At 44.0% G+C, this 16,946-nt stretch overlaps 1 protein-coding gene across 4 annotated transcripts in view; it reads right to left on the bottom strand.

The window, feature by feature from the left end:
- The window catches only part of LUZP2 (leucine zipper protein 2), a 480,337-nt gene that overhangs the window by 177,250 nt on the left and 286,141 nt on the right, over positions 1-16,946 (bottom strand). For all 4 annotated transcript variants that reach the window (XR_012903570.1, XM_075927754.1, XM_014573955.3 and 1 more), the window contains 3 exons: positions 15,555-15,672; positions 9,908-9,978; positions 1,914-1,995 (listed from right to left, as the gene is read on the bottom strand). Coding sequence is in view for 3 of the 4 variants with exons in the window: in XM_075927754.1 (XP_075783869.1) it covers positions 1,914-1,995; positions 9,908-9,978; positions 15,555-15,672 (271 nt within the window). In the remaining variant the exon portion in view is untranslated. The remainder of the gene's footprint in view (positions 1-1,913; positions 1,996-9,907; positions 9,979-15,554; positions 15,673-16,946) is intronic.

Raw genomic sequence — 16,946 nt, 5'->3', positions numbered from 1 at the left:
CTCTCGCTAAAGCCAAGGGAAATTTTGCTATTAATATACGTGGGAATATCATCCTATCTAGATGGATACATAAATCAACAGCTGTTAAACCAGGATTCACAATCTGGTTCAGGTATGACTAAGAGAAATTTCCATCTTCACCTAAAATTGCATTTTGCTTTGCAAAATCATTTAATTACTTGTTTATATTTACCCTATTCATACATTCACCCCATTCTTGACTTCTGAGCCTGAAAATGGTGAAATACAGCAAACTAAATAAAATAAAGAAATATCAACCAGTATTTCCAGTCAGGGTGAAAACAGACATTAACCAGGAAATCTAAAAACAGTTTTCAAATGGCATTAACGTTTTTTGTTACCTGATGACAAACTGAAGAGATCGCTTACAAAGAAGTTCTGTTTATTTAAGCACTGGCATTTCTAGGAGACATTTCCTTTTTTATGTCCTAGCACAGGGGTGGGCAAGACAATCTCCGTGGGCTGGATCCGGCCCATCAAGCAGGTTGATCTGGTCCTTGGCCACCCTGCCTCTCCCCCGCCAACTGAAAACCTGGGGACAGGAAAGTCCGCAAAGTCTCCTCCCGCCACCAGGAGCTAGAGTGCCTAGAGGGAATCTCCAGCTGTTCAAAACAGCTGGTGGTTCTCCTTAGGGACATATGCCCCTTGCAGGGGCAAGGTGGGGGACAAAGACTTCAAACACTCCACTACTCTCAGGTCCTGATTTGCCTGGGGTTGGGGGTGTGTGGGAAGGCTCCTCCCCCACCAGGGACACTTGCCACCAGAGGCAATTGCCAGCTGCTCAAAACAGCTGGCCATTCTCTCTGGGCACCATGCACCCTGGCAGGTTGGGGGAAGGAGGTGAGAGATTTTACGTGCTCCGATGCCCCCAATTCCTGATTGGCCAGGGGGTGAGGGGAGTCTCATAAAGTCTTCTCCCTCTCTCAGGGGCAAGTGGCACCTCGAGTGAACCACCAGCTATTCAAAACTTTGGTCAGTTCTCTCTAGGCACTGTCTGCCCCTTGCAGGGTGGGGTAGGGTGCCAAAGACTTTATGCTTTCCCAACCCCTAGGTCGTGATTGGCCTGGGAGCAGGGGAAATCCATGAAGTCTCCTCCCACTACCAAGGGCATGCAGTGCCTAGAAAGAACTGCAAACCGTTCAGAACAGCTGGAGGATCTCTCTAGGCACTGAGGGGTGAGGGGCAAAGACTTCACATTCTCCCCCACCCCCAAGCCAATCAAGGTCTGTGGGTGGGGAGCATGGGAAGTCTCCTGGCCCTGACCCTTCTGGCAAATGCCCCACCTCTTCCAGGGTAGCCCAGGGCCACTTCAAAAATGTGTGAAGTGGCCCATCTTCAAAAATGATTGCCCTCCCCTATCCTAGCAGTAAACCAGTCATTCAAGAGAAATGAGAAAGAACTGTGATATTCTGTACAGTATTCGAATCTGGGAACGGGAATACACAAGGGTTGATAAAACTGTCCCTAGGTAATAAAAGATTTAGCCAAAATTATTATATGTTTTAATGATTACTTTAATCTGACTTCAGGGATTACAATACTGGGAGCCAGATCCTATTTCATTTTAAGTCAATGCGCAAATCACCCATTGATTTCAATCAGATCAAGAATGGAGCTTTGGGGCCTGATTAGATTTTTATGGATACTGTTTTCAACCTGGTATGACTCCACTCAAGTCAGTGGAATTATACTAGTATAAAGTGAGAGGAGAGAGTTTTCGGATGCAGCTTCCGACTAAGGTCTTCTTGGTTGGCAAGTGCTATGCATAATCAATCAATCATTATAACTTTGTTCATGCAAAGATATTTGAGATAATGAAATAAATCACAGGGGAGGAGGGTAAAAAGATAGAACAAACAAAAACACCGAAGAAAGGACAGAGAATCACTCACAGTAGCCTGCTGTTTTTCTGCTTTCTCAGCTGCCTCATTAAGCTGCTTTTGAAAGGACTCCTGGAGAGATTTCATTTCTTCCCTAGGTCATTGAAAAAAAAAACAAAAAACAAACTTCACCAATACTCTCCATTAGGAAATATGGTTGGTGGGGATTTTTGTTTACTTTAGTTTAACACAGATACTGTTTTAATTATGCAGTATAACAACCAAATGTGCTGTGTCCATGTGTTTTGTTGACAAAGCCATAATGGTCCATTGAACTCCAGTGCTGATGCAAAAAGAAAATTATTTATATATAATTGTAATTGGCTACTTCTTGTATCTATCAAGCACCCTTCTGTGCACAACATCTGCCAATTGTGTAATTTCTAGTGAAAAGAATAGTTATAGTAACAGCGAAGAAAGGAAAGAGAAGCAATTTAAACAAGGAAAGACACCACAGTCTATGAGAGCTAGTTATATTTGCTTTTAAAGAAAAGAGAAATTCCAGCTGGTAAATCTACTTCTCTTTCTAGAAGTAAATTATATACTGGAATCTTTTGAGGTGTTGTCTAATCGTTTAAAAGAAACATTGCCAAACACAAAACAAAAATAGATATTTATTGGGCAGATCAGTAATCGAGATCCTCTTTGAATTGCTCAGGAAGTGAAAAAGCGACAATAAACTGGCAACATACAGGCAGTCCCCGAGTTACACGGCTTCGACTTACTTCGGATCCGCACTTACGAACGGGGCTCTTGCGCCCCGGAGCTCGCAGGCAGCGGGACCGCCCAGAAAGCAGCGGTCCCGCCACCTTGACCTCTGGGGTGAGAAAAACTGCTCCGGGTGCCCCTGGTCTGCTGGGGACCGTCTCCAGCAGAACAGGGACACCTGGAGCAAAGCCAGGGAGGCGCGGGACTCCGCCGCCGCTGCAGCTTTGCTCCCGGTGTCCCTGGTCTGCTGGAGACGGTCCCCAGCAGACCAGAGGCACCGGGAGCAAAGCGGCAGCGGTGGCGGGGTGCCGTGCCTCCCTGGCTTTGCCACAGCAAAGCCTCAGAGGCAAGGGACCGCTCCGCCTCCCCGGCTTTGCTCCGGGTGTCCCTGGTCTGCTGGGGGGGGGGGGGGGGGCGCAGCTAGTGCCCCCCCCCCAGCTGACCAGGCTTTTGTTGTGGACCCTGGGGTAGAGCAGCTGGGGTGCTGCCGGGTTGGCAGCCCAGCTGTTCTGTCCCAGGCTCGAGATTCAGCAGCTGTTGAAACTGATCAGTGGCTGATTCCAGGAAGCTGGGGGCAGAGCAATTCTGCCTCCAGCTTCCTGTAGTCAGCACTTGGTCAGTTTCAGCAGCAGCGGCTGAATCTGTAGCCAGTTCCAACTTACATACAGATTCAACTTAAGAACAAACCTATAGTCCCTATCTTGTACGTAACCCGGGGACTGCCTGTACAGCAAACTGAGAATTCCTGTGTAATAGGAGATTGGCCTTCTGGCACAATTATGTCTGATTTGGGTCTTCTGCTAGCCACTCCCTTCAGTCCTAACACAATCCATTTGCCAAGGGTGTGGTGCTTCTACAACAGCAACATATCAGAGCATTATAACAGCACTGTCAAGGATGCCACTCTCATAGACCAACCCTCATGATCAGGAAGCTGGAACCCCTGCCTGCATTGAGCAGGGCTCAGGTGCAGGAGACAATTTAGCTTAGTAACTGCTTCAGTTGTGTAGAATGAGCTTTGTACATGATGAGGCATGAAGCTGCTGGCTCATCTACCATATTAGACCTCCTCTACACTGGTGTTAGCAAGATTCAGTCTTCTGCATAGTGCAGATTTCAGCGAAGTATCTGGTGAAATCCAAGAGCCAGCAGCAGCAGCATTTCCAAACGTTGTGTAATATAGACAAAGTTTGGGTCAGTTTGAAGTGCTGACAGTACATTGATGTGACAGAATTGGAACCACTAGGGGGGACGACCATGTTCTACTGCAGCATAAAAACTACAACAGGGGAAAGGGATTAAAGTTGGACCTTTGACAGACAAACACTAGACTCAGATCCTCAGATAGTGCAGATCACAGCTTCATTGAAGTCAGTGGTGCTACATCATCTTGTAGCAATGGAGATTCTGGCACCCTACGCTTTATGGATGATGCTCTATAAGGTTGCGTCTACACAGCACCCTACACTCGAAATAAGAGATGCAATTTGCACAACATAAATTCCAGGTCTTATTTCGAATATAATTTTAGCTTATTTTGAAATTTGGCGCATCTACACAGTGCCAAATTTCAAAATAATGAGCTATTTTGAGACATCCCTTAGCCCTCGTGGAATGAGGGTTACCGGGGTGCCGAAATAGCGCACCTGTTATTTAAAAAAATATTTTAAAATAACGGGCGGCTTGTGTAGATACCTCCAGTATCCCGAAATAGCCATGCAGTGTAGATGTACCGAAAAAGAGTCAGAGACAGTAAACCACATACAGCAAATATGGCACGCGTTTCTGCAAAGGAAGCAGAAATGTGGGTTTAATGAAGAAATGCTGCCCAAGAGGATAATGGGTCCTAGAATCTTGATCCAGTTGGTTTTCTGTTAAACAGAAGGGCAGCAACACTTTCCCATTTAGTGTGGCCTCAGGCTCTTGGAAAAGAAAACAAGAGGTCCTCCTTTAGGTAAATTGTGAGGAGGAAACTAGCAGAATGATTTACAACAAGGTATGTTTCTATGCTGAAAAACTGCTTATCAGAGGGAAAGTGTTTGGATTTATTCTTAGATATACAATCTCTGGGAAAGGTATATCTCATAGCAGGTGCTCAGCATTCATTACATTAATTATAAGCCAATTTTCAGTCACTGGCATATTGTCAATATGGACTTCTAGACATCTGTAACATTTCTGGGATCTAAATCCCAGTGAGTCTGTAATTATGAATCATTCGATTACTCACAATACTGGATTTCATGGTATTTTCTTGAAGTGTATTACAAAAGCCCAGACTGAAAACAAAAAGGAAAAAACTGAAAAATCCCATCTGTTTTCCAGCACACTGCATGTATCATAGTCTGCGTCTGAGTGGGTCCACTGAAGCATACTGTCCTACACTCAGTACATGTTTCCCTTAGAAAGACAACTGACAATTTAGGTGGATAGATAGACAGATTTCAGATGGTATTTTGTGCAGGGGAATGCAAGGAATGAAATGCTGTCTTCACCCAATTTTTGCCCAGAAAGACTTATTCCTTATTCTCATCTGCAAACAATAAGGCTATATTTGCTAAAAAGCTTATTAATAAATTTAATTCACTGATGCTATTACTTCATGGAAGCTGCATGATTGTCAAACCCCATCACAGAAATAGAATTATAGGCAAAGGATTTGTGATGCAACCTTCATGTACAGGGTAAATTATAAATCTGAGCATTTAGAGTGAATTCTCTAACAGGATTCTAAAATATTTCTGTAAATTATGTGGCTATGTCCTTTTGTGTACCCAAAATCCTTTGTTTGCATCCACAAAATTGTTAACTACATTCACAATGAGGCAATGGCAATTCAGTTTGCTGATCTGCATCCACAGAAAGAGATGAAATCACAAGTGTTTTTGGCATGTTTCAGAGACAATTTGCAATTTTGAACTGTTGAACAATCAGTCTGAACTTGCACCATCATTTTACCATCTCATTAGGTTTCAAGGACATTACAGAATTATTAATTTATTGCAAAGTACATGCTACTTTTCATGTGTTGATCACTGCTTAATATCATCATTACAAATTATTGATATAAGAATACTTAGCAAATACAATGGTTAGGATTGGAATTTCAAGACAATCTACTATAGGCAGTCCCCGAGTTACGCGAATCCGACTTACGTCGGATCCGCAGTTACGAATGGGGATTTCTCGCCCCAGAGAACTAGAGCAGCGGGATGCCTGGTCCCGCCGCCCGCCTTCTCCGGGACGAGAAAAGCTGCTCCCCGTCTCCCTGGTCTGCTGGCTCCGCCAGCAGACCAGGGAGACGGGAGCAAAGCGGCGGAGCACCGGGGGCCGGACCCGCGGCCGCTTCCAGATCAGCTGGAAACGGCGCGGGTCCTGCCGGGTGCTCCGCCGCTTTGTTCAGCGTCTCCCTCGTCTGCAGACCAGGGTGAGGCTGAGCAAAGCCGCGGAGGACCCGGGCCCGACCGCGGCGCTGATCTGGAAGTGCCACGGTTCTGCCTGGGTCCTCCGCAGCTTTGCTCCACGTCTCCCTGGTCTGCTGGGGGGGGGAGGGAGGACGCAGCAAGTGCCCCCCCAGAAGACCAGGGAGATGTGGAGCAAAGCCGGGGGCCTGTGGTAGAGCAGGTGGGGCACTGCCGGTTGGTCCCGCAGCACCGCTCCTTGGCGCTACTGGACCAACCCGGCAGCACCCCAGCTGCTCTGCCCCAGGCGTCCTGATTCAGCTGCTGATCAGTTTCAGCTGGGGTGCTTCTGGGTTGGTCCAGTAGCTCCGAGGAGCGGCCGCGCTACTGGACCAATCCAGCAGCATCCGAGCTGCTCTGCCCCAGGCGTCCCAAACTCAGCCGTTGCTGAAACTGACCAGCGGCTGACTACAGGAAGCCCGAGGCAGAGTTGCTCTGCCCTGGGCTTCCTGGAATCAGCTGCTGATCAGTTTCAGCAGCAGCTGACTTGGGGACGCCTGGTGTTCTTACCTTGAATCTGTATGTAAGTGGAACTGGTGTCCAGATTCAGCGGCTGTTGAAACTGATCAGTTTCAGCAGCGGCTGATGCCAGTTCCGACTTACATACAGATTCAACTTAAGAACAAACCTACAGTCCCTATCTTGTACGTAACCCGGGGACTGCCTGTATATGAAAAACTGGAGGATAAAAAATTGTGTCTGATTTGGTAAAACATGGTTACCAATGGTGAATAGTGGTATTTTAATTTGCCCAATTGTATAGCTATTTCCATGTTTAAAGATCTTTAAAAATGTTAATTAACTAAACTAGGGCCCTACTAAACACATGGCCAGAAAAAATGCACCACAGATTGTAAACTCTGGTCTCCCTCCTTGAAATGTTGTCTTTTGTGTGCTTTTACCCAGCATTTCTCAAACTGAAGGTCCTGGCCCAAAAGAGAGTTGCGGGGCTGGGGTTCACAAGGTTATTTTAGAGAGAGATATGGTATCATCATCCTTACTTCTGTGCTGCCTTCAGAGCTGAGCTACCAGAAAGCAGTAGTTGTTGGCCAGGTTCCCAGCTCTGAAGGTAGTGGTCACCAGCAGCAGTGTAGAAATAAGAATGGCAATACCATGTCACCTTTTCTTCTGCGCTGCTGTCTTCAGAGCTGGGACCCCGGAGAGCAGTAACTACTGACTGAGGGATGACCTATGCAGGCAGCAGTGCAGAAGTAAGGATGGCAACACTCAAAAATGGTTTCCTGGCCAGCAGCTACCACTCTCCACCTGCTCAGCTGTGAAGGTAGTGATACTGCCAGCAGCAGCACAGAAGTAAAGGCAGCAGTATAGCAACCCTCCCTAGAATGACTTTGTGACTTTCCTCCCTCCCCCAAGTCCTTTTTTGGATTGCAACTCCTACAATTATAACACTGAAGTTTCAGATTTAAAATAGCTGAAATCATGACATTTAAGATTTATAAAATTATAGGATTGCGAAATTGATCAAAACAGACTGTGAATTTAGTAGAGCCAAACGTATAGCCTTTTAATTTTAATTGTGTAGCTTATTTCGAGTGTATTTCAAAATATTTTATTTTGTAATTTGGTGCTGTCTACACAGTGCCAAATTACAAAATAACTCACTATTCCAAAATTCCCATTAACTCTCGTGGAACAAGGGTTACCAGGACGTCAGAATAAGCCACCCGTTATTTCAAAATCTATTTTGAAATCTGTTTTGAAATAACGGGCTGTTTAATACACATGGAATAGCTTTTTCAGGATACTTCCAGTATGCAGTGCAGATGTACCCTTAATGAGAGCCCAAGCAGGTTAAAATGTTCCCCTACCGATTTCTGTGTGTTACCATTTTTGATGTCTGACATGTGTCCATTTATCCTTGGTCATAGAGACTGTCCAGCTTGGCCAATATACATAGCAGAGGAGCATTGCTGGCACATGATGGCATAGATCACATTAGAAGATGTGCAGTTGTATGAACCCCAGATGCTGTGGCTTATGTGGGTAGGTCCTATGAGGGTGTTGATGAGTGGATAGATGTAAGGGGACTGTTACCCCTTACTAAAACTCTGTGGGAGTTTTTGGTTTGCCAGCTCCCAGTATCTGAAGGGGAAGAGTTCATGAGACTGACTGACCCCAGAGACAATGGAAAGCAGCCAGCACTCCAGCTCAGCCTGATTGACAGGTTGGACAGGCCAGTGAGGACAGTGAGAGGCCAGGCCCCGTCCTCCCTGTGAGCAGGGATTGTTCTGGCTCTCTCTCTGAACAAACAAGCTGTGTGCAGAAGAGGTCCTGCAAAGACAGAGAGCTGAGAGACAGCCCAAGCAAAGCAAGCTGTATGCTGAGGGACAGTTTTTGCAGCAGCTGAGCCAGACACAGACCCTGAGTTGAGCAGCAGACTGGCAGTGCTCAGAGAGCCAAAAGGAACAGAGAAGCAACGCAAGAAGCTAGAGACTGGCCACACAGCACAGCCTGCAGCTGGATGTGGTGAGCAGCTGGGAACTGCAGTGTGTGGGGAAAGGCTCTGGACTGGGAGAGGGGTCTGGCCACTTAGAGCTTGAGGCTGTGTGGGCACTGCCAGAGCAAGCGTGTCCAGCCTGCAGCCCCCCCTGCAGCACATCCAAGGCCTCTAAGGGGCCTCTAAGGAAGAGACTGTGGACTGTCCTTACACTCTGCAGGCTGCTGTTTTGATGTCCCTGTGCTACAGAGCAGGGCTGTGTGTTCTCATTTAACCATTCTCATTTTTTTCTTATTCTTTTCTCTTTAATCAGTTGATGTTTAATAAATTGTATTTGCTTTGAACCTTATGAAGTGATCACTGGGCCAAGAAGGCCTGCAGTGTGAAGAGAGCACCTCGGAGTGGGGACACCCTAACTCCTGCCCCTAGTGACTACAAGGTCAGGGATTAAGCCCCAGGAAACCTGGGCCCAGCCTTGTTGGGGTTTCAAGGGCTCTGCTACTCAGGAGAGTGGAGGGGGAGCCCTCAGGATCAGGGAGCCAGGGGGTAAAGGAAGTGGGAGCGGGGACTCAGATCCTTTCGCTGGTTCATTTCACCGGGGTGTATAGAAGCCAGGAAAGTTCCTCACAATAGCGGGATCATTCCCCCGCTTACATAGAGTTGCAGGGATAGGTTCCTGGGTGAGGGTGTCTAAGGAGTGATGTGTGGCTGCTGGAAGAAATTTGCTTCAGGTAAAGGAGTTGTCTGTAGGGAAGGACTGACCTGTCTCTCAAGGCTATGAGAGAGCGAGGGATCGTTTTTTCAGGATAGGTCATAGATTATCAATGATGGACTGGAGTGGGTCAAGCTGGGGGGATGCAGGTGATAACTAACAGTGTTCTGTTATTTTCCTTGTTTGACCTGAAGCCGACAATTGCAGAGAGTCATACAACTGGGTATCTAATTTGAGATGCTTTAAAGATCACTGCACCCACTGAAAATCAGGCCCTTTCATGGTGCCTGAAGAAGGCAATCAATTCACTATTCACTTTCAAAAAATTAAGTGCAGAACTCTGTTGACTTGAACAAGCAAGGACACATCTCTGAGCTAACCTTGAAAAACAAACCCAATTTCCTTGATGCATGTCTATTTCTAATGCCATCCCTTGTGAATATTATTATTAAGCAACTATCAAGTGAAGTGGGCCACAGATCAGCAGTATTTCAGGTTTGACAGAAACAGTCCTGCATTGTTCCTCTTTCCTGCTGTTAGACAGTCATGGCTGATAGCTAGTAGACATGACTATTGTGCTGTGCTTACTGGTTAAAGGGAACAATTGAATTACATGGTCTTAGAGTTTTCCATCTGTTAACAGCAAAGAAAGGAAGTAGCTTCTTACCTTTGCTTTTGGCCTAGTTCCAGAAGTTTCTGCACATCACTTTTGGCAGATGCCTCATCATTTTTCAAAGACTAGAAAAAAAGGGTAATGGGAGAATTATCAAGGAAATCTTTTATTTTATTTATCTCTGAGAAGATTAATGATAACCTTTTACAAAATGTTCTCACTGAAGAACACATTTTACTCTCAGTTAAAAAAAAACAGAAATAGTTGGACTCTATTAACACAGTCAATCAACACTTGCTGCAGCACACAGAACTTTTCTGGATGAAACATTAAAGCAGAACTGATCTAACAGAGTGTATAAATTTCAATATGTTCCTCTACTTCTAGCCATTTGCTGTATATATCCACTGGAGCAGTAGAGTTCTTTGCATACTTCTGGTTTCTGAAGCATTAAATTCAAAACACACAAAAAAAGAAATTTTCCTGAGTCCTACCTTTAACTTTTTTTTCCATTCAGTTTGATGAGAATATAGCAAAATCTAAAGTAACTTCATATTTAAAAAGAGGGGAAGCACATTTCCCACACAAACTTTAGAGAAAGAAATTCTGCAATAAAAAAGAGCAGTAGAGGATGACAGGATAATACAGACTGATATACCATATGGCAGACTGCTGCTCATAGAAAGTAGCATTGCCAGTGAATGGAATACAGGCGCTATACTCCCCTCAAAGGGAACAGATTGGGCCTGGGGGTAGTTTGAGGAGATAATTTCCCAGAATTGTTCCCTCAACTGGTTAATGCAAGAGGTGGTCCAGTTGGAAGTTATAAATGCCTTATTCCTGAAAGAGGTTTCAAATAAAATGCAGCTCTCAGCAAGGCAGTGAAAGTGTCAAAATAAGCAATGTAGCTGATAACCAATCTGAATTATTCTCACTTTTTTTTTCACTAGGCCAAGAAACTCCCTCATGAAGAAACTGCTGCCCTGTCATGTGAAGATTTGGTGACTGAGGCTGCCAAAAAATCCAGGACAAGACTGGATACCCCCTTACTCAAATGGAAGGTATATCTTCAGGCCTGGCCTTACCATGAGGCGAACTGAGGCGGCTGCCTCAGGTGCCAGACTGTGGGGGGGCTCCACTAGGACCCAGAGTGTAGAAAATTGTGTCTGCTGCTGGTGCATATGTATTCTCTGTGCTCTAGATGCACAGAGATGGTGGAGTGCTGTGCTGGAGGAAGGAGGGTACAAAAGACAAAACAGGCAGGCAGGCAGGAGAAAAGGTGAGAGGGAATAACAGAAAGCAGCAGGAGCTGCAGGGAGAGAGAGGAGGAAGAGCCTATTATGTACCTCTCTAGTACCCTCAGGAGCCTGGACTGATTAACACCAGCTTCTCAGGGAGCTTCCTATTTCCTGCTGCTTCCCTGAACCCACTTGAAACAGGCAGTCAACTGAAGTAGTAGGAGCCAGTTAGGCCCTTAAGACGCTGGTATCTTCCCTCACTCAGGCCCTGCTACCAGCCTGCTTATCTGTCCCCTTCAACTGAGTACTGAGAGCCACTATAGCTGGCACAGAACAGCAGTCATGAGTGAAAGAAGAAAACGCCCCTCTGGGGCAGCATTCAGAAAAAGCAAGCAAGCAAAGGAAGCTTTTCTATCTAAGCAGGAAGGAGCTCTCCTGAGATACATAGACACAAATGTTCATGGTGAGCCTTCCAGCCCCAGTGAGGATGAGAGTGGTGAGGAGATGCCTGATCTTCCAGTTACTCAGAGTGCAGATGACCTAGCAGCTACTGCAGAATCCTTATCTCCATCTCAAATGGATGTAACCATGCACATTCCTGAAGAAAAGTGTAGATCAGAGAAGAGTGTGGTGGAGGCGCAAGAAACAGCTGCTTCTGAGTTTAGTTCCTTAAGTCTAGATGATCCAAGAGTGTGGACCCACTTGAGCAGTAGCCTGAGGGACTTCCTTGTACTGCATGGGCCACAGCAAGTGAAAAACTTCATGTTCCCTAAAGACAAATGAAAATAGAAGTTTCCATACAACACATTACTGGTATAAAATCCCCAATGGTGACAAAGTGGAGAGTCCATGGCTTATGTACTCAAAAATCTAGAATGCTGCATACTGTTTTTGTTGCAAACTCTTCCAGTCTAATGTTCCAGCCACATTGGGTTCTACAGGAACAAAGGACTGGAAAAATCTGGCATGCCATGAGAAGGCAACTAATCACCAGAGAGCATTCCATAGGTGGAAAGAGCTTGAGATGAGACTAAGGTTAAAGGCCACCATAGATAATAATTAATGGAGATTGCTTATTTCCTAGAACTGGAAGGGACCTTGAAACGTTATTGAGTCCAGTCCCCTGTCTTCACAGCAGGACCAAGTACCATCCCTGACAAATTTTTGCCCCAAAGGGCCTCCACAAAGATTGAATTCACAACCCTGGGTTTAGCAGGCCAATGCTCAAACCACTGAGCTATCCCCCCTTGATGGACAGCATCAAGAGAATATTGCATTAGTTTCTTTACTGGCAAAATGTTTTGAAAAGGATCATTGCCATTGTGAGAATGCTTGCTACCCAAAACCTAGCACTGCGTGGCACTTCAGATCAGCTGTATGTGCCAAAAAATGGAAATTTCCTTAAAACTGTGGAGCTGATGGCTCAGGTTGATGCTGTACTCCAGGAGCATCTAAGAAGAGTCACCATCCAAGAAATGTACACGCACCACTACCTTGGAAGAGCAATTCAAAATGAGATCATATCGTTACCAGCAACAAAAGTCAAACAGAAGTTTGTGGCAGATCTGAAGTCAGCAAGATATTACTCTGTTATTCTGAACCGCACACTTGACATCAGCCATACAGAACAAATGAATTTAATGGTGCATTTTGTAACAACAACAGAACCTAGTGAAAATGTCCCTGCAATGGTGACTGTCAGAGAGCATTTTCTAGAATTTATTGACACTGATGATACTACAGGAGCTGGTATGACAAATGTGCTTCTTAAAAAGCTGGAAGATACAGGAATTGTGATAGTTGACATAAGAGGTCAGGGCCAATGATAATGGTGCCAACATGAGAGGAAAGAACAGAGGAGTGCAGACACTGATCAAAGAATTAAACCCTCGAGCATTTTTTGTCCCATGCAGTTCTCATTCATTGAACTTGGTGGTCAGTGATGCAGCATCAGCTTCTAGTGAGGCTGCTGAATTTTTTAATGTAATTCAAAGCATCTATGTATTTTTCTCTGCATCAACTCATCAATGGCAAATTTTGAAGCAACATCTGGGAACATCCTCTTTGACACTGAAACCACTGAGTGCCACATGATGGGAAAGTCGAGTGGAGGCGAGAAAGCCTATCAAGCACCAAATTGGGAAGATAGATGATGCCATAGTTGCCATTATGGAGGATAATGCTATGACAGGAACTGTTCATGGGAGAACAGTGGCGGAGGGAAATGTAATCACCAGACACATACATAACTTCAAATTTCTGTGTGGCTTAGTGTTGAGGCATGACGTACTGTTTGAAATAAATGTTGTAAGCAAGAGACTCCAAGGTGTTGACCTTGATATATCTGGAGCAATGGAACAACTAGACAAAGCAAAGTCATACCTACAGTCTTACTGGTCAGATGAGGGATTTCAAAATGTTCTGAAGAGTGCACAGAAGTTGGCAGAGGAACTTCACACTGAAGCTATTTCCCCGCCCATTCAAGAATACAAGATTCACCAAAGAAGATGACATTTTGATTACGAGGCCCAGGATAATCCCATTAGAGACCCCAAACAACAATTCAAAGTTGAATTCTTTAACCAAGTGCTAGATTGTTCAATGTAGTCAGTTGAAGAATGTTTCATGCAGCTCAAGGAACACAGCAGTATATTTGGGATGTTGTGTGATATTCCAAAACTCCTCACTATACCTGAAGAAGACCTACACCAGCAATGCAGGGCACTAGAGACAGTGTTGACACATGATGACATGCACAATATTGATGTGAGTGATTTAGGTGATGAACTGAAAGCCCATCAAGATACATTTCAGCAGGATCAACTCCAAAGGCAGTTCCAGAATATATGAGCACAAATAAGATGACCACCTTCTTTCCAAATGCTTTTGTTGCACTGTTCTAACATTTCCTGTAACAGTTGCCAGTGGAGAACGCAGCTTCTCCAAGCTGAAGTTAATAAAAACACATCTATGCTCCACAATGACACAGGAGAGGCTGGTCGGCCTTGCAACCATCTCAATAGAGCATGAGCTGGCCCAAACTGTGGGACTGTGTCTACACTGGGCCACTTATTCCGGAAAATCAGCCACTTTTCCAGAATAAGCTGCGAACTGTCTACACTGGCCCTTGAATTTCCGGAAAAGCAACGACGCTCTACTGTACAAAATCAGCTGCTATTCCGAAAAAGCTACGCTGCTCCCACTCGGGCATAAGTCCTTATTCCGGAACACTATTCTGGAAAAGGGCCAGTGTAGACAGCCCAGTAGTCTTTTCCGGAAAAAAGCCCCGATCGCGAAAATGACGATCGGGGCTCTTTTCCGGAAAAGCGCGTCTACATTGGCCACAGATGCTTTTCCGGAAAAAGGGCTTTTCCGGAAAAGCAGCCTGCCAATGTAGACGCTCTTTTTCCGGAAATACTTATAACGAAAACTATTCTGTTTTAAGCATTTCCGGAAATTCATGCCAATGTAGACACAGCCTGGACCTTCAGGAAGCAGTTCAAATCTTTGCAACCAAGAAGGCACAGAAAACACCACTTTGTTTATTCAAACAGATAAAAAGGCCAGTGTTTACTATGCAGACAAGAAAAGTTCCATTTGCTGTTCAGGAATTTGAAAGTTAAGTGTTACTTACAATTTGTGAACAAGGCATTTTAAGTTGTTAGTTCTCCTTTATTGGGGTAGGTGGCAGAGCAGTACCATGAGAGGAGTAGAACGGGAAGAAGGCAGAAGTGAGACCTTTCAAAGTTTTGGCCCAAGTGAGGGAGTATGGGGGTGTCATTTGAGCTCCCCGCCTCAGGTGCCAAAATGTTGTGGGCCGGCTCTGTATATCATCACTACAGAGTTATAACTCAATTCAAGTATTGTCCTTATCTTGAGCTCTATCCACTCATCAAGACACTTAAAAGCACCATCGAGCTCCAGTTAATTAAAGTTGATTGGCTCAGCAGGGAAAATAGTCTGCAGCATTATCTAACACTCTGCAGTGTTATTTCAGTGTGTCCTCTCTCACTCAAGCTAGTGTTTACCTTAGTTTACCTTAACAAGTTTTGCTGGCATATCTGTGTCAGCTAGAAAACTGAAAATAATATACTCCCTAGCCAACATAGGACTATTTTTGTAACTGATCACTCCATGGACTCAATCTATAAAAAAATTATTCTTCTCATAATCCAATGTATTCTGCTCCATAAAGTTTCTCCATTAGCTGCTTCAGTTTTCACAAATGAGACCAAGCATCCAAGGAATTTTTTTTGCATTCATAAACTGCATAATCCACTCATGTATAACATGGCTCATGTTTTCTTCAGATTAAGTAATACTGAAAACTGGCATTCGCAGCATGTAAGACAAGGCTATTAACTAATTAGTCTCAAGTTAAAAGAAAATATGCTTATAACAAATTGATACTAATGAACTATGTGAGTGATTGTATATCACAGAAAAGCGAAGGGTAATCTAACCTGGAGGTTTACTTTAATTCCCTCAAGTTCTTTTGATGTCTTCGACAGTTGACGGAGGATATTGCTCCTTTCTTTAAAGATTTCTTTCAGTTGTCTTTCCAGTTCTTCATAACCCTGTCTAACAGAGAAAGCACAGGCAAAGAGTTCTCTCAAAATGTCTTCTCAATTCATTTGTAATCAATGTCTTAGTTCATCCAATTTGTATTAATTATAAGCAGGATCCATTTCTACTACCCTCTTGTAGCCATGTTTAGAAAACATTTTATGAAAAAACAAAATGCTGCATCTACATACACAAATCCTCAAAGCATTGTTTGCACCAGAGTCTATTCACTATTTTAGGCTGGAACAAATGCTCTTGTATTTTATACAGGCTGACCATAAAGGAAATTTTTCCCTGTGAGACATTGTACAGTAGGAATTATTGAATGTTGTTGCGTCATGAATTTTGGGCCATGTTGGTGGGTTTGAGAGGCAGGGATGGGATGTTCCAAAGATATTTGAATTTCCCTGTTGTAGTTTAAACCCCATTTTTTACCCAGTTAGTGATTCAGGCTCAGATCGGAGTTAGGTGCCTAAATGCCTTTGGGAAGTTAGGCTTCAGTTCATAAAAAGAAACAAATGTCTCAATCTAGCAATATTCCAAGACAATTTTAGGGATTTATTCAGAGCCCACTGAAGTTGAGGGTGATCTTTGGGTCTGACCCATGTGGGGCTTCTTAATCTATCAAGAGCACTAGCCATGTTTTGAAAAATATTGGTTATTAGTAATGCACAGATCATCGAAACTTCCTGAAGGATGAAAGGAAAAAATAGTGCACTATATAATCAGATTTTGGATACTTGGTTTATCTGAAAGCTTTAATGAAATGTCCTTTTTCCTGCAGTTATCACTTTTTAGAGTATTGATATTGCTTAGTACACTATTACACTGAATTGAAGTTTCATCAAAAGCAAGTATCTTTAGCTTACTTTGCCAACATTTTATAGATGTGACTGTGGGGAAATAGCGTAGAAATGTTTGAAATGCCATCTCTTTAATGAAATTTATAACATCTGTAAATTCTTCTCAATACTGCAAAAACCACTGAGATGTTTTAGTCTACAACACAACATACTGCCTGCCACAGCCATGCTGACAGGTGGTCACTATCCAATTAGTTCTCCAACCTACGTCTTGTTCACTGCCTCCAACTTATGTGCTCAAATAGTTTATTGGTAATAGAACTTTTATCCTCCATTTCTACATAAGGATCAATAGCACATAGCATTTCAATTATCTTCATGGGATAAAAACCTCTATGCACTTGTGGGTCTAGATTTAGGGGAAACTGATATTTCCATGTAGACGAATAGAACAAAACAAATTGTTTTGAAAAGTTATATAAACAT

The sequence above is a fragment of the Pelodiscus sinensis genome, chromosome 4, assembly GCF_049634645.1.
Source record: "Pelodiscus sinensis isolate JC-2024 chromosome 4, ASM4963464v1, whole genome shotgun sequence".
Lineage (NCBI taxonomy): Eukaryota > Metazoa > Chordata > Testudines > Trionychidae > Pelodiscus > Pelodiscus sinensis.
Note: the sequence above shows the minus strand (reverse complement) of the source record. Positions and strands in the feature narration are given on the sequence as shown.